Source organism: Branchiostoma lanceolatum, chromosome 16 (assembly GCF_035083965.1).
Source record: "Branchiostoma lanceolatum isolate klBraLanc5 chromosome 16, klBraLanc5.hap2, whole genome shotgun sequence".
In the NCBI taxonomy this organism is placed as follows: Eukaryota; Metazoa; Chordata; class Leptocardii; order Amphioxiformes; family Branchiostomatidae; genus Branchiostoma; species Branchiostoma lanceolatum.
This window is the reverse complement of record NC_089737.1, coordinates 12851529-12869707: the sequence shown is the minus strand read 5'-3', so window position 1 is coordinate 12869707 and position 18179 is coordinate 12851529. Positions and strand designations below refer to the sequence as shown.

The 18179-nt window shown below is 41.6% G+C and overlaps 1 protein-coding gene and 1 long non-coding RNA gene across 2 annotated transcripts in view; both read right to left on the bottom strand.

Moving 5' to 3' along the window:
- Nucleotides 1-8: 8 nt before the first annotated feature.
- On the bottom strand, nucleotides 9-15223 carry LOC136421473 (cocaine esterase-like). The gene is made up of 16 exons (XM_066408799.1): nucleotides 15197-15223; nucleotides 14434-14602; nucleotides 13803-13933; nucleotides 13473-13650; nucleotides 12839-12890; nucleotides 8485-8591; nucleotides 6580-6721; nucleotides 6037-6112; nucleotides 5610-5750; nucleotides 4670-4849; nucleotides 3801-4075; nucleotides 3336-3426; nucleotides 2649-2828; nucleotides 2279-2435; nucleotides 1091-1406; nucleotides 9-541 (listed from the first exon to the last, which is right to left on the bottom strand). Exons 1-16 carry the CDS (start codon nucleotides 15221-15223, stop codon nucleotides 271-273), a joined length of 2493 nt encoding a protein of 830 aa, XP_066264896.1. The 3' UTR covers nucleotides 9-270.
- Nucleotides 15224-16746: 1523 nt separating this feature from the next.
- The window catches only part of LOC136421970 (uncharacterized), a 2698-nt gene continuing 1265 nt past the window's right edge, over nucleotides 16747-18179 (bottom strand). Inside the window, exon 3 of the long non-coding RNA XR_010753553.1 lies at nucleotides 16747-17668. This is a non-coding gene — a long non-coding RNA (uncharacterized lncRNA). The remainder of the gene's footprint in view (nucleotides 17669-18179) is intronic.

Below are 18179 nucleotides of genomic sequence, written 5' to 3'. Positions count from 1 at the left end.
AGATTGCGTATTTCTTTTTGTATTCACATTTTGTAAGACAAAGCTTCATATGTTAAATATGAATCAGTAAACTCTTCTAGAACAAGGTTCTTTACAATGTCATGCAACCAGTAGATATCTATCTGTCAACGTTTTACTACGTTTTTGCTTCCTTCCTTAAAGCAACAATGACTGGTTATACTTCCATCTGCCGATAGATCTGCTTGGAGATAAACAAATAGCTACAGTTACAGGATAGGCGCCATGTTATGTTGCATAACTTGTAGCCTTTCACATGGACGCTAATAGAGCAAAAGCTAGAGACAACAATACCACTAGAATACTGCCTGTGTTAAGTTTTGCTCCGCTGCCAGTTGGCTCTGACGTCATTCCCATCATCCTCGGCACTTCCTCGTTCCAGAACTTCATCCGGGTCTTCCTGAGTGCTACGTCAGCAGATGACGTCACGTCGAGTTTCAAGTAGGCTTGGGACGAAGGCGTGTAGCGAGGCCAATCTACCAAAGTACGCATGCGTGGTGACCCCGAAGAGTCATTGGGGTCACTACAGACATAAGAAACAGAAGAAAAAAAACATAGAGAGCAATCCAGGATTCAATTGCACATACTTAAATATAATACCTAAAAAAACTAAAGTAGGTCCATGCTATTCTTTCCTTTGTCATTTTCTCGCCGACAATTGTAGGTAAACAACTGCGATGTTTGATAACTCTTAGTAGACCCCACGAGAGTTACATTTCTTACCGCAATCTCTGATTGACCTATAAATTATGATTAGACGTAGACAAGTTCCAACTAAAATGAACTTTGAAATTAAGCATAATTGAAAAGTCCTACTCGGAAAAACGATTGATATGATCATAAAAGATGATTATGAATATTACAAAAAAATGTTTAAACACAGGTAAAGGATTATTTCTAAAAGACAGCTGTGAAGTACCGGGTTGGCCATGATGCGTACCGGTTAAGAAATGTAACGGTAGCATGGCTGGAGATGGCAAGATATCGATCAGCTATGCCTTTAGAAATGAGGAGATGAACTGAACTATATTATTGATCATGAATTGAACTGAATGAAAGGAAATGTACCCACCCGTTGGTGGCAAAGTTGACCCAGTACGCCATGATGTCCCGACTCAATTCTCTCTCCTCCTCTGTCAAAGGGAACAGCCAAGACCCGCTCGTGACGTTTCGCAGCAGCGTGCCCCCGAAAACGTACAGGATTTCATCGCCGTGATCCGCCTTGACGTAGTCCGGTTTGAAGGACAAGATGGACGTGCGGTGCTGGAACTCGTACTGGTAAACTTTGACCGGTTGTTCTGTGAAAATAGAAGACAAAACATACATGTGCTTGCAAGCTTCTGTGTAGGTTGCCCTGCCTTCTTTATAGGCTCTATCTACGACTCGGGCTTTTTGCGGGATTATACTGTAAATGCATTTAAGTTCGAGTTTTTTAAAATTCGCGTTGGTCTTAATTTCACGTTTGAAACAATAGAAGCGCTACAGTCATAGGTGGGTAAAATTTTTCACGGTGGTTTTAAGTTTGCGCTGAAAGTTCACCGCAAAAATCGTGAACATAAAGCCACCGCGAACATTTCTGCATTTACAGTAATGTGCCTTTCTATTGTATTCGGTTTCTTGTGGTCGTGCAATCGAATGCAATAGAACTGATGTGTCATCAGAAAAGGCCCGCATCGTAGAGGCTGCTAAGAAGGCTACTAGTACGACCTGCCATGGTTTGGGACCGTCTGATAAGTGAAATTGGATCCCTCCCCGCCCTCGTTTTGGTGCCAGCTCACGCGTGCTCTCGCGGGAGCACGTTTCAAAATGGTGCTCGAAAGTGAAAATCAATTTAAACATTCTTCAATCAGTAAGCTGTAAAAATTACACGTAATGCCACCTACTCAATTTGTCTGAACTGGCAAATAAGAAGACAACTTCTGAAAAAATTTGCTCTTTCCCAAGTGTAGAATAAAAAGTAACTGGAGTTAAGTATTTGTGCTACATATACTTCAAGTTTGCTATGTTAGTTTAGCGCTTACAGGGTCTTTTTATAGATATGAATTGGTGTTGATTTTTCTTTTTATTTGAGTTGAATGTGTGATAGATCATAGGTGTGTGCCGATTTGCTAGAAATATAGAGAACGCTAGCAACCCCCAAAAACACCCCTCCCAATAAAATGATATGGCGACCCTGTGACGTCACAATTCAAGATGGCGGCCACTTCACATGCCAACGGATCCAACAAAGGTTTTGCTACGCAAACCTGTATATGACTACCTGACTGAGCCTGTGCCACCATAACGGTAGAGGAGGCGAACCACATGTCCGTCAGGAACTGCAGATACTGGTCTCGTATTGCGATTGGATCTTCTGGGCGGACTGGATCGCGATATTCCTGCAACACTGCTGGAACAAGTGTGCTGGTGTCTCCTTTCTAGAAAATGTTTTCATCATAGTCAGTAAATATGACAATATGAGTGCTTGGCTACTAGACCTAAAGTTACTCAAGCAACTGGATATGATTTTGGAAACGGTCAGACTTTTCAAGTAGCATCCACTACATTTCGGGTAACAGAGGATGAATGGTATCTACATATGTCAAGTAAGTCAAGTCAAGGCATTCCTTTCTCAAAGAATGATCACTTACGGGATATATGCTGCCAGTCATCACGGATAGGTCTACGGGCACGATGGCTCTGAATTCAGTCATGTTCATCCCATCGCCATCCACATACGCCAGCGTGATGGACAGCAACCACCCAAACTCGTCAGTGTTCGTGCCCAGCAGGTAGTCGACCTGATTCAGCTGGTTCTTCTGGAGAAGATGCTACAAGAACGTAATACTTTGAATAGCAAAGTTCTTTATTCACAACCACATATTTACACGAGCCAATGTTTCGATGACCGTCTGTACTGTCATCTTCGTCAGGGAAACACTGACTGATTTCATTGCGTACTGAAGTACACCAGTAAAACCCAGCTTCACTGCACAGTGAAATCAGTCAGTATTGCCCTGATGAAGAAGACAGACGGCCATCGAAACGTTGGCTCGTGTAAATATATGGTTGTATGTAAATAAAGAACTTTGCTATTCAGTCATTCACCAGCCAGATGAAATTATTCACAGATGTAATACTATGGAGGTTTGGCATGTTGGTAATAAAGTACAAAATGCAAAAGTTACTCACTGACAGGCAACTGGACAAGGTTTGCAAACGGTCACCATTTTTCGTCAGTGACTTAATCAGTGACGGAACCAGTTGCCGACGTACGACAGCAGATGCTGTCTGAAACGTCTGGCCATTTATAAAAACCTATCCACGAAGACGCTTACCCAAGGATGCTCGGGAAGAAAACGGCCGTCAATCACAAAGTACGTCAGTTCGGTCATTTCTCGCGCCCTCTGAATTTCGTCTGCAGATTTTCTGTAGGACATACGGATCGCTTGATGTTAGATAAATAAACTTCCCCACTTTCCAGGTGGAAATGATTTTGAGCAGACTGAGTGCGCTTGACAGTCTATCTGCGTTTGTAGAAGCCATTCTAAAGTTTAACTGTAATCTTTAACATAAAAAATCTAATGTTGTCCAACTCCAGTTTTTGTCAAGGAATGAGCAAGATAGAACATGCAATCAGGGCCTTACAACAATCACTTTAAAGAGACGGGGGGCGCTATAAGCTTTATACAACTTATGATATACTGCACAACGAGTCATGTGTTCTATGTTTAATTCCTCTTGCAATTGGTTCATAAAGATAGTACACATTGAGCAAATGGAAAAAAAACGAAGATGCATACCCCCGTAGACAGCGCACCATGTTGTCATAGTGATCGACGTCACAGCCGAGTTTACCGGCAATCGTCTTCGTCACTGACAGGTCGCCCTTCTCGAGAACTGGCCACAGCCCCGCGCCGCTCTCCGAGATGGCCCGGTGGAACAGTCCCGTTGCTAGGGGAGACATGACGAGGGACGACACGCTGAACCCTCCGGCGGACTCGCCAAATATGGTCACACGGTCAGGGTCTCCTCCGAAGTCCCGGATGTTGTTCTGTACCCACTGCAGTGCCTTGATCTGTAGTATTTAGAGTCATCGAAGGTTCATTTTATTTTTACTCCTTTATCAACAGTAAGGAGTGACATAACAGGTGAAGATGGATTCTCTTGTCGGTTCGACAGATGAGTAGACACACAAGTCATTTGCTGCGGAGGGTCCTCATGTGAAGACCAACTACATGACTGTACTGAGTGACTATCACCTTTTTAAGGTGTCAACCCAGGAACCTAACAGTAATGTTTCGAAGCACCCACACTGGATTGTCGAAATGGGTGGGTTCTTTAATGTGCTCAATTTGGGGCCTTTCTCATGAACAGAACCACCGCTAACGTCCCCTATTCGAGAGGACCCCCGAAGCCAATTTAAGTGAGGAAATTTTTGCAAAGTGACTTTTCATATGGCACAGCATTGGGACCTTTTAGGGATTTGAACCCAGAACGTCTGGTTATCTACTGATCACACGGCCACATGGGCATGGTGTACAAGTACATGGCTGTTATATACAAGGAACTGGCGTATTGAATATCTTTAAATGGGGTCCAAATGAATACACGCGATTCAAATAAGCAGATACAGTCCAACCAAAAGTCTGAATAAAAAGCACCCCCTCACCTGGTCAAGCAGACCAAAGTTTCCCGGCGCCTCGGCTTCCAGAGTTTGCAGAAAGCCGAGCGGGCCCAGGCGGTAGTTGATGGTGACTAGGACGACCCTGTGATACGCAGTCAGCACCTCCCCTCCATAGGTACTGGCAGAACCCAAGGTAAAGGCACCGCCATGTATCCACACCATCACCTACATAATGGGAAGAAAAAGGCAGTTAAACTATATACTGTAAAGTAGTTTGGTGGCCCTGATATTGTATGCGACTCATTAAAGAATCAAATCGTAACTAATAACTAATGAGAAGAAGCTCAATTTGTTCGATTTTATAACGTTGTTTCACAGAGGGTATTCATTTTTTTCTTTTCTAGGTACAAAAATACAAACATTCACAGACCCATATAAAACAAATAGATTGAAGTAATAAGGATCATGAAAACCTGCTTGGTCACAGGATAACATGTTTTAGCTATGTATCTCCTCAAACATATGAGACCTTAGGCTCTACGTCGGACGACGGTCCCATCCAAAAGGACGTCCTTAACGGCGGCTAGGTTCTCATTTTCCTCTGTTCGTGTGAGGGAATACGTCATAGTTAATTGATTGTGGCTAATTGTGGATTCTAAATAAAGTTAAATCATACGTGCCTTCCCCACGACATTGGAGCTGCTATGGATTCGAACCCAGAATCTTTATATCTTAAGTCAACGATCCCAACCTCAAGACAAATTTGCCATCTTTGTCCACCCTGCCAGCTTGTGTGTTATTGGTAGTCAAAGAACCCAACACACTTATCGAGAAGAGTAGGGGTGACCCGGTGTGCTTGGCCAAAAACGCGAACCGTGGCGAAGCCGCATTACACTACCACTAGCTACTTGAAAAAGCATTATTCTTCACCTCAATTGAGGATGACTGCTTTACTACTTACTAAAGGTTTGGAAGACTCGCTTACCGGTAAGTTGGCGGTTGGTGAGACGTCACTTGTGTAGACGTTCAGGCTCAGACAGTCCTCGCTCATGTTGCCGACAGCGAAGAGGCTGAGAAAGCCGGCCGGTACGTCGGTGCTGTTTTGGAACCTCGCCCAGTCGTTAAACTGTTCATTTCATGATAATGGCCGAAATGAGTTGTCTATTCAGACCACTAAAATTTATCAAAATTTCTCTATGCTTACAGACAAAGAAACGACTATTCTTCTTTTAAAAAAAATACACTTCCATTCCTTACAAAAGAGAAGTCAAACCCTTCAATAGTTATAGACAATGACGTTTTTATAATCTAGTTTAGCCGCTTTCATACCTATTGTGTACGCCGTTCTTTTATCTATGTTATTTGCAATTAGCCATCAGGCAGGAATTTGCAATGAACTTATAATTGTTAACCTGAGGGCACGCGTCCCCGAAGGTTGTGGCATCGCGGATACCAGACCAGGCCACAGGGTCTTGTGGGGGGCGGAACCTGGGTGAAAATGATCAACGGTGTGCTTTAAGTGCAATTTTCGAATGGAATATGAAGTGTGTAGCCAATATAGATACACATTTATTTATACATTTTCTGTCATCTTAAACCAGGGTTGCCAAGCTCATGAGTGATTGACAGTGGTTTGTAGCGGGGCCCTACGTTACAGATAAAGTGAAAAAGAATCTAACAAGTAATATACATACAGTGACATACAAAAAGAAAATTAGCATACAATTAGATAATGATAATGATAAAAAACGATAATGATAATGGTAACAATGATATACAGCCTGATAATGGTAATGATAACAATGATAATCCAAATCGTAGTCCAGTTCGTTCCTGGTCCTTTACATGCACATTGACGTATCTTTGTGTGTATGATTCTCACCGAGTATCTAGTTGTGTATAAAGTAATTTGTTATCCAATGAAGGAGATAGTTCAAGACTTCACAGTTACTAACCTGAGGTCCCCCACAGGCGGAGCGGCGTAAGGAATTCCCTTGAAGACGTACAGACGGTCGAAGACGGGAGCAGACAAGAGGGGGGTGGTCGGGAACTCATACCCTCTCACATCCCCGGATGTAGTGGACACAACAACAGACCCTTTGGAAAACAAATACTACTACTTTCAGTACCTTCAATACGAAGATTGTGAAGTTTATGAAGATTAGGCATCCAGGAATAAATAATAACAATTTTTATTCAATCTTTGCCGGACACATCTTCTCTAAAAAAGGGATGTTTAACGTCTGTTGATTCTCATAAAACCTGTATAGAGTTAATTTCTAAAAGTCTTACTTTGATATAGTTTCATCGTTATACAAATAGTCAATCTATCTGTATCTATATCTATATAGCTAAAGGACGCACCAGCTTTGCAGGCGCGCGGCGCAGCAGCAGATTGTAACATTACACTGGACTACCTGTCACACCTAACCTTTGCACATTTAGCTGTAAGCATTGTTTAAGCTATCTAGTGAGGATGGCCCTACTATACATGGTGGCAACGAGTTACACTCTACGATAGTTCTAGGGAAAACGAGTTGTAGATCTAGATGTAAAGAAGTAACGAAATCATTAAAACGAACATCTGGTAAAAAGCTGTCGTGGTGTGATGGCATGTTACACATCTGACCTTTGCATGTAGGGGTTAACTTCCTGGGAAGCGTGCAGCACAGTCACGCAAACCGATTTAATAATCATTAGAGATTTCCTACGAACTTTCATCATTTTATTTTCTAAAACATGGAAACTTGCGTTAATTAAAACATGAAAGCACCAAAAGTAACTGTACGTTAACTAGAATGTCTCCTCCATAAGCTGCTCTCGCCTGTCATTGTTCTTAATGGTGGTACGATAGGGAACCTTTAAGTTAGATAAGAGCCAGCCTGGCTTGAAGAATTCGGCGTTCACCCTACGACGACATATATGCATGGTGACAGTTTCGTTGAAGCTATTTCGTGGCGGTTTCTGTCTTCATCCTTACAAAAATAAAGTAACTGTTTAAAAGCTTTTAAAGTGCAGGCGACTTTTGCTGAAGACGTTGACCGTACCTACCACGGTGTCCTTGATCGGCAAGATTTATTTTGCTGAATGTGTCCAAACCTGAACTTGTTTGACAAGCACGTCCTAAACTAAAAGTTGGACGTGACGGCATCCTTGTCCTATAGAGTGCTGGCAGCAACACATTGATATACAGGGATCTGTCTACAATCTAAACCATGGGGGGGGGGGGAGAGACACACAGAGAATCTCTAGGACATTCTGTTGATCTGATATCTGTCAGCTATCCAGTATCTGTGGTTAACACAGTCGACTCATTGTAACTCGGGCAGTTCCTGTAAGAATGGCAGATACTGTAAGTCTCGTATAGGACTGTTTAGCCATAGCCGATACTGTAGGGCTGTTGTGAATTAGGATTTTACCATGGTCAATACTGCCCGACGGAGGCCATATATATATGATTGTACCTCGGGGGACAGGTTTGTAAGCTGGACGGGAGAGAAGGCAACTCTGCCCGCCCACGCAACTCCGACGGTGTATCCCCGGCATGTGCGACACAATCAACGTTCCCTCCAAGGCGCTGGGATGACATTTCTGTGTCCCCCAAAGCAGTCAAGGTTGACCTTGCGCCAAAGGGCCAAAAGAGGTCATTGGCACAGGCGATTTAAGAAGTACATGGAATTGATATATATGGTACAGACAGTCTAGTACGGAGGTGAGCTCCCTCCTTCGCTATCATTTGGAATAGTGTCAAAATCATCACTCAGGATTCAACCAAGGCCTGAATCGAAATGAGGCAGCATTGACATTAAAAAAATAGGTTAACCTCGAACCTATTTCAAATAACAAGCTGAAGTACTTACCTGCACGCTGCATACACAAACACAAGTGTAAAACTGAGATGACCACGAGCGTGAGAAAAGAACAGCTGCTGCATGAGTTAGCCATCTTGGTTGCTAGTGGGCTGTGTCTGCAGAACAAGATGTTGTCAGTCACGTGGTATGTACTCGTTACAGGCTGATTCAAATACGCTGCGTACCAGCCAGTCAGTCAACGTGATTGAGAAAGCAAAAGGGTAGAATTTCAATAAATCTGTCGAACCTCTCGTAACAGCTCTGACGTCCTTAAGCCGTGGACAGATCTTCAATATCTCCGTGAACTATACAACTTTACAGGATCCGGTCACGTTCGTCTCACGATCGCAAACCGATCACAAACTATCCTGGGATAGTCGTGCACTTGCAATTGTCTTACTGAATTCAGATGTCTTGTTAAGGAAAAGACTACCTTTGATAGATCCTTGACTGTAGCTAATTCTATCATAGCAGGCTTGCAAATTCTTCGACCTTAACGTAAACCGAAAGACAGCCTACGACAAATGTGACCCCGACGTTATCGAAAAATGTAACAACTGACGTTATCAGACTGATGGCACCAACCTTGCACGACTTTGTGACCTCTAATCTAATTTGCCCTTGGCCGCTCTGTATCGTATCAGTGACACACAATGCTCCTCTCGTGCAGCGAGTGGATTTTTGGGAGGACCTTACTGTGAACTCGGAGCAGTGCATATTTTTGAAGGATCTGTTTAATGTAAACTTGAGTGAGACGTCAAAGGTTCAAGGGTGACGTTTTGGGTCCTAACGATCTGGGTGAAGGACATCTGGAGACCGATAGCCTTATACCATCGAGAAAGCCACACCAAGGCGAAACTAGTCTGGATGTGGACTTGAACAAAGTTCTATAAAACAGGGACTATGCGGATATAGCGTCTTTTATGAAGATAGGGCGTGAGTGTGTACGGTTGGCTCGAGGTTGCCCACTACTACTGCCGACATCTGGAGACCGAGTTCTAAGTATTGAATAGAAATTAAAGCTACTTTTCTGAGGGTTATCTTACAGTTAGAGAAATGTATTGTTCTCCTAATCATCAGCAGCCCTTGTTCCTCGTTCCGATCGACGACGAAAAGGTCAAGGTACCCCCTGAACTTCCCCGTCTTGAACTGCATGCAAAAGCGTCACCTAGCGACCTGCTAGATAGCAACACGCAGACGGAAGTACAGTACGTGACGCATTTGAGGGCACAGACCAGCAACAGAAATCTATCATGACAGTAATGTAAAAATAAGCAAGTTCAGGGTGCCATAATCTCATACGTGAACATTTTAGATTGCACCAACCACCCCACACAGTAGCCAGATATGGCAAGTGTCCAAAAAGTCTTGTTCAGACAATTTCCATACGGTAAAAATGGACTTCCACACACCGACGTCCTGTCATGACCCCGAAACAACCCTGGTTGTACCACAGAAAGGCTTAAGGTCCATATCGACTTGCTCTTTGTTTTGTCGACACCTGTACACATGCCAAATGTCGCCGCCATCCACCATTAGCTACTTGAGTTATGTTGTTGAACCTCCGACAACTAAAAACACGATACTGAAAACATGACATTCTTGGCGGAGATGAGAGCTTTGTCCTTCTTTTCCGGCTTAGACCGAGAACTTCTGTGCAAAGCTCTCGTATTTTGGGACTGAATTAAAGATATAACAACAGTTTTCATTTATTTACAAAGACGCATCATAAAGATACACAAACAGATGATACACAAAAGATACACAAACTGTTTTGACAGGTCTACCTGACTTGTGCTTAGGTTATTGGCGCGCTGATAGAATTACTGATGAGAATGGCATTCCTTATACCCCCATTCCACTTGGACGGCGCTCTCATCGCGCTCTCACGGCGACCTCATTTTGGCCAGATCGCCGTGAGAGCGCCGACAGCGCGGCGAGAGCGCCATTGAGAGCGCCGACAGCGCGGCGAGAGCGCCAACAGCGCGGCGAGAGCGCCATGCGCGCCGTCACCTCGGCGATGGTTTTGAACATGCTCAAAACCTTCGTCGTGAGAGCGCCGAGGATGGCGATCAAAAAACGAGCGCCGAGAGAGCGCGGAGCGAGCGCGGCGAGCGCCGTGAGAGCGCCGTGGGAGCGCGGTGAGCGCCGTGAGAGCGCCCAAGATGGGATCAAAGGGCCGCAGCGAACGCTCAAGGATCGCAGCGAGCGCTCTATGAGGATTGAATGGTCTTAACTGTAGTTCAAACAAATTTCATTCTTGAAGTGGTGTATCTTGAATTTCTGGGAATTTTGTGGTCAAATCATAGTTTTGCTCATGGGTAATACAAATTGATCAATACCTACAAGTACTTGCTTCCATTCAAAGTAAATTCCCTCCAAGTTTTATTGTCAGTGGTTCAAAATGTGTTTCAAAATTCTGTGATTTACGTTTCTATTTTAACGTAGAATGATGAAATATATTTATTGCAAACAGTTTACATGACAGACAGCACAGAAAAAAAAAACAAGTTGAACATACATATATTACTTAAGACACACACTAAAATTGAATCTGTTTTCCCCTTGATTTTATCATTCAAATATGATACAAGAGGTAAAGGTATGATTGAGAAGACAACAAAGCACACAAAACGTAACAAAAATTCGTTCTTTATCTCTGGATTTCGTTGAGTGATCTGTGAAATCTTTAAAAAGTTGCTGACATTTGACATTTTGGTCGCGCTGAGAGCGCGCAAGGGTCGCGGTAGAGATTCCACTTGAGCACGTTTTCCAGGAGTTCGACGCTCTCACGGCGCTCTGGCCGATTTTAGGTCTCCGTGAGAGCGCGGCGAGAGCGCTGTCCAAGTGGAATGGGGGTCTTAACGCCGTTCGAAAACATGAACAAAGAGTCAGGACACGACAAGACAACTGTTGTTATCGGACTCACGCCATTCCCACCTGTTTCTATAATTAGACGTTTTACTTGTTTGAAAAGCTGGAGAGAGCCTTCACTCTTTAAAAACCCTCTGTCAGAAAAGTTAACCCTCCCCTCCCTGCATTATTACTTTATTAGCTTTCGTTTGGACATCCTTTAACCAAATTATACTTGTAAAGTACAGGGTCACTTTAACGGGGTACTAACTCACTAATCCATTTTTCTTTTCAATAAGTGCTACAAAATTGACGCCAAGATGACCGAACTGTTATTCATAAAACAACTTGAATGCTGTGTTCAATTTTCTTCCCTTCAATCATCGTATTCGTGTACACGTACACCAGCAAACGACGGGCACCGATGTTGTACGAGCCACGTGTTATAAATCTATATCAAATGAAGCCACGTGCTACAAATTTATATTAAATGAAGACACGTCAACAGTTCAAATGTTTTTTTCCACATCTTTCCATTTATTTCAAGCTTTACTGATATAACACAGCATGAGATAACCCCCTGTTAAAACATACAGATTACCTCTGATAGACGATAGAAAGCTCTAAAAGTGGTATAGGTCTCTTCTGTTGTAGTCTACATCATCAATGAGACAAGATATAACATTGCATCTACAAAGGCTCAAAGTATTGCTTGGAGATCTCTGAAGTTAAGAATAATACTTCTGTCAACAAAACAAGAGTTCGGACTCTGAACTCTTGTTTCGTTGACAGAAGTATTATTCTTATCATACAAGCTGGGTAAAATCTGTCAATACAGAATATATTACCGCTAACCATTCATCAGTCGCTTGACAGATGAAAAACTGTTGTATATCATACAAAAGACCTTAAAGTTATCATGTGTCAAAGTATTCTGCTATCAATACATGCAACGTCTATTTGATAACGACTACTCTACATTTTCTGCTTCTTGACTTCTAGGACTTCTTCAAATAAAACTTTCATTAGCATTCTTTTATAGTCGTTAAAGAGTTACAATTTTCGACTATTACTGTAATATGCCTTGCCGTAATACTTCCGTGCTATGCTATATATGGGTCATAACAGACTAGTAGCTTATTTTGCTGCTAACACTTCAATCATTAAACAAGAAGCATGTTAGGGTTTTTTCTAAACATATCTTTTGATGAGGACGCATTCTCAATAAAATATGCCTCATCCGAAGTGAGCGACATGATTCACTCATGTCGCTGGTATTTACATTCGTTTGTCAAAGTCTTCGTATGGTGCCTTGCGCGAGATAAACAAAGCATCCAGTTTGACAGTATTTGTAGTAGTATTTATACATGTAAGAGTAGTTGTAGTAGTATCAGTAGTTGTATGAGTAGTTGTAAGAGTAGTTGTACGAGTATCTGTAGGGGGAGTTGTAGTAGGAGTTGTAGTAGGAGTTGTGGAAGTAGTAGGATGGTTATCACCGCACTCGTCTGACTCTGTCAATGCGTATGCTAGCACAAACCGCGTTGCATCCTGTGATCCATTTCCTGTAAAACATTCCAAGTTTATAGTCAAAACTACCTTATCTTTCATGAAATGATTTTCTTCTATTACGTTTTTTTCGGTTTTCAACCTTATATCAATTTTTGAACTATATATATATACATCTTTGTATCAAATAATTTCTGAAAACAACTAAATTTATTTCATTAATTCTGTGCCACGTTGGCCATATTTCGTTCTGACAGCCTACATACATAATGATAATCAACATTCAGAATGTATTGCAAAATAAAAAAATATCATTCTAAATTCTATTATTAATAGCTAATTACTAAAATACAGTATTTTCTGTGCGAGTAAAATACAGTATTTTCTGTCAAGTTTCACTAAAGATGTGATCTTTGCATGCTCTAGATACCGGGAAAACAATACATTTTCCTAAACAGCGATATTGACAATTAAAAAATAGTATTGATTTACTGGATTTCAACCGAGTGTGTCAAGTTGAGTGTAATTGTGCGTATACGGTAAACCTATGAAAACTGCAAATGATTAGGGGGGTTGCAAAGGTAAGCACAAGGCCATGCATCTTAAACAGTGAGAAACGAGACCTTCAAAAGTCATACCTTCGGGCTCGAGCTTAGCGATTTTCTTCTCGTCCTCATTCAAGGTGATGACGAGGCCCTCGCTTTCTTTGTAACACGATTGGAACCAGAGATCTGCCGAACTTTTCATCAGGAACACGCGTGGATCGTCAGTTGTCGTGATGCCTTCTGCATGATTTGGAGTCGTAAAGCTTGAATCCTGTCCGACAAAATAACACATGTATGAGGGGCTCTATAAAGTAACTTGAAAGATTTTAATAACCTCATTGAAAATAATTTTTATATTAGACATGTCAGTAACCGCTGCATCTGGTGACAAGCATCACTTTATCTTCATCTGTTGTGCCTCACCTGCGCTTTCGCCCTAAGTCTGGTGGTCTCCTTGGCGAAGATGTACTTTTTCGACTGCAGAAACTGCAGTACAACATAGGTCGCGCCATCTACAACTGGATCACTCCTATAGCTGTACATTAGGATGGTCACTGAAAAGGCGAGCGTCACACATATTATGTTAATGTTATGACGTAATGATGATGTAATGGTCACGGGCCCACGTGGTCCGCTGTCCGTCATCTTGGCATTCTTCTGTTGCACTGTTTGAGAGAGCTCCTACTAAAGTTGCACAGATCTCCGTCTCGGACCGTCTCCCGTGTCTATAGCTGATGGAGGGTTCGAAGATCTTATACTTCCTTAGAAGTCTTTCCAGCCAATGAGAAAGCTGGACCTTCTAATATATTGGTCAATTACAGGGCAAGACATTGCAAAAGTCACAAAATCTAAAAACAGAATACACTGTCCTCTTTGGCAGAAAGTGAAACAAGTCTGAACAAAATTTGCATAAGAAAAAAAATATCTGAAAAACAAGCCAAACGTTTCACCAGCTGCGCACGGTTGGCTCTGCAAAAACTCAATTACTGGCCCCTCTCCTATAGGGAGTGATTTTGTTCCAACGAAAATTCAAACTTATGAGACTTTTCATTACCTTCGCACTTGTTAGACGACGTCACATTTTCAATCCGAGACACTCCCCATCTTTTTATCTTCCATGGCCAAAACCTGATCCTGAACGTTACCTGCTTCGCCCTGAGGAAGCCACTGAACTTCGGGGTCGTGTTCTTTATCATCAGTGGTGCTACATGATCAAAATGCAGCTGAATCGTATGGAAAAAATATCAAAGATTAAACAATACTGATGATGGAAAAATTGACATTTTGTTTACTAATAGTTTTGAGAGTGTGGTACAGCGGGTACATGAACTTTACATGGCTACCTGTTCAACTTTTAATTTTGCAATAAAACACACGCGCTGTCTACTGTGAACGTTCAGAAGGTCGGGAATGAGCAGTTCACCTTTACCATGCATAAAGCATGTAAATAAGATATATGAAGGTACTGTGGGGGTTTGTCACACTTCTGTGTTTCCTAAAGCCCCGTTCACACTTATTTCGGTTCGAAAAGAAAAAAAGTCAAGTATTAACATGTTTTTTTTTGGTTTAGGTTAAGTTTGCAGCCGAAGGAGTAATATCTTTGGTTCGATAACAAGGCTTCACAGTGGTAAGTCAAATTAGAAAACAACTTCTCCGTAAACTTTACTTGAAAATGTCAATGCGCAACTCATACACACTTGAATATACGCACAAGTGTGAGGGACAAATGTCCAGAACCATCAGACGTACTGGGCCGTACCGTACCGACAATGGGATAAGTTAAGGGCCAAGCCATAATCAGCTCAACTTTAACTTACTGTTGGAGTTCCACCCCCGTCTGTCATGTTGAGAATAATGCCGTTTTCCTCGCCAGCTCAGACGAAGACAAGTGTTTGGCACAGAAATGTGAGATCGAGACTCCAGCTTCCTTTATGTATCCCTCCCTTTATATACCAGGTCTAAAAATAGGTACAGGTGGAAATGGCATGAGTTGTCACTGTCAACAAACAAGACGTCAGTGGATACATCGTTGTGGAACCGTGGGAAATAACATATTCAAGGGATCAGGAAGAAACTTTGCATAAGTTAACGAGGAACCCTTGGCCTTCGGTAGTTCATGTCTATTTACTAAAATGTCTGTTGGTGTCAGGTACAGTAGAGAGAGGTTGACTCGGAGCGTCAAAAGAGAGTTACTAACTTTCTTACAAGGGAATTGCAAAGGATCAAGGCTCTCTTTTCACCGTGCTCTTTTCCTTTACACTCCACGACTAAAAAGGCCAGATAACAAAATAAGTTGGAATGGCGTGAGCCTAATAAGGAAGAAGGTTTGCCCCGCAGTCTTGTCACGTCCTGACTCTGTGTTTTGAACGGTGTTGAGGAATTCCTTCCTCATAACATAAGTAACTATATCAGCGCGCCAATCACCACCGCACAGGTAGATCTTACAAAATAGAACACCTGTGTGTCATCCGTTATGATATGATTTTCTAAATGAATGAAGACTGTTTTAATTATTTCATTCAATTGCAGCATAAGAGAGCTTTTGAGACAAGTTTTCCCGCCTCACCAGGGAGTTAAAAGAAGAGCGTAATTCTAATTTTGAAACGTACAGTGTCAACCTTCGCCAAGAAGATTGATATGTTTTCGGTAGCTTGTTTGTGATTCGGGTTGTATGTGGTTCAATAGTTTAACTCAAGCAACTACTCGTATGAGAAGGTGTTGACACAGCAAAGAGCAAGTCCGATATGGATTCTAAGCATGGCACAGCAAGGTAAGGAATGTGCTGGGGCCATGGCAGGACGTCGTTGTGTCGGATGTATGTCGGTGAGGGGGCCCTAGGGGTGTAGGCTATCTAAGCCCAAGCCGAGCTCTGAAGTTATGTTTCAGCCACTGTAGGGTTTTTTTGTTAAAAATTCGCGAAATGTTTGGTTAATTTTCGGTCGCTAATGATAAAATAGTTCTTTAAAAAAGAAGACAGATTCTTTAGTATCTTTTTATCCTCTTTCAGAAAGTTAACCACCCCTTCTGCACATTAGTTTGATAACTTTTTGTCTGGATATCGTATACCCAATGCTAAGGTCGAATGTTTTTCCTGCAATCGAATTTTCAAGGGGGCGAGTGCCGTTTTATAGGGGGAAGGGTCCAGGGCATGCTCCCCCGGAAAAATTTGGATTCTCAAGCCTTTAAAAAGCAAGCACTGCTAAGTCTGTTTTCTCTTTATGTTACAAAACTGACCTCAAGATCAATTAACTGTTAATTATTTTAAACGACTGCAATGTTGTGTTCATTTTCTTCCCTTCAGCGATTGTATTTGTGTACAATACGAGTCACGTGCTATAGATTCAGGTAAAATACAGACACGTCAGCATTTCAAATGACTATATCTGTTTATTTATTTCAAGATTGACTGCTAATACGTGTACATATACAGCATTAGAAATGCACCTAAGGGTCCATAAAGGTCTGCATTTGATATGCAGAGTCATTGGTATAGCGTAGGTCTATGGAATTTATAAATCTTGCTTCAAACGTATACGTAAGGTGGGCAAAACATAAAGATTGACTCTGATAACCGTAAAAATACGTTAAAAGTGGTGCCACTTCCCTCGTATTCTATAGATATCTAAGACACCGTTTGTTTAGAGACACTTTAAGAAGTGCTTTCCTTCAGCGATGAATTATGTTTACACAACTGCTTTTTTTTCTTTGACGTTGTATCATTCTAGTCATAATTTTCTGGGTGCAAGCTGTCAATACAGACATGTTACTGCTAACTATTCATCAGTCCCTTGACGGGAAAAAAATGTACCGTATGTCATACAAGGAAACTTGCAATTACCTGCATTATATATGTCCTAAAGGCTGTGTTAACGATACACTAAGTCTAAGGTACTGTTTAATAATGACTGCGTTAACTTTACGGTCTTTCTTCTTGTGTAGGAACAATATGTTATACAGTCAATCTAGTTTACCATGCTAATCATTAGAAACTGACTTTTATGCTTCAATTTCAGAACGCAGACTTTTTGCAGACTATTTTACTTTTAATCCTTGGTTATTTCATTGTAGAGAAAATATGTCTCATCCTATTAAAAGGGAGAGACATGGTTCGGCCGTAAAGCTGATCTCTCTAATCTTGGCCTTTGTTAGAATCTTTGTCATCGCCCTCTGGTGGTTTGAGAAGGTACTGCACAGGGACCCATTCCAGGGAAGGGGCCTCGTCCCAGTCGTGATCCGAATGATGATACTTCAACGGTTGAAACAGCTGGGCTTCCATGGTTCTCCAATTTCTGTGAAAAATATTGTATATTTGATTAAACTTTCACATCTTTTAACAAAACATTTCCATCCCCTTAATCCCCTTACAGGTATTTTCTATCAATCTTACGATAAAACAGCAAATATGTTTTTCATGAACATCTATTTTAAAGTTCCGTGATGAAATCTTGTCCACAAGTACAACATTCCTTCTATCACTGTATAATCAACAATCATAATTCCCAATGCAATGTATTGTACCATGATCGATACCTACGTTTTCATTTTTGTCTATGCAAATATCGTCAATAAGGTGGACTATGAGTCCACATGTATCCAATACACATCCAAACAGTATTAAACACGAGTTCGGAGACCTCATATCTCCATGAACAATTCTATTTATGCAAATGACTTACATATTTACATTATACATGCTTAATCATAAACACCTTTATCTTACTACTTACTTGCAATATTGACAGTCCTATAATTCTCTAATTAGATGAATTATGGTGTTTTTGCATTAATCATGCAAATTTG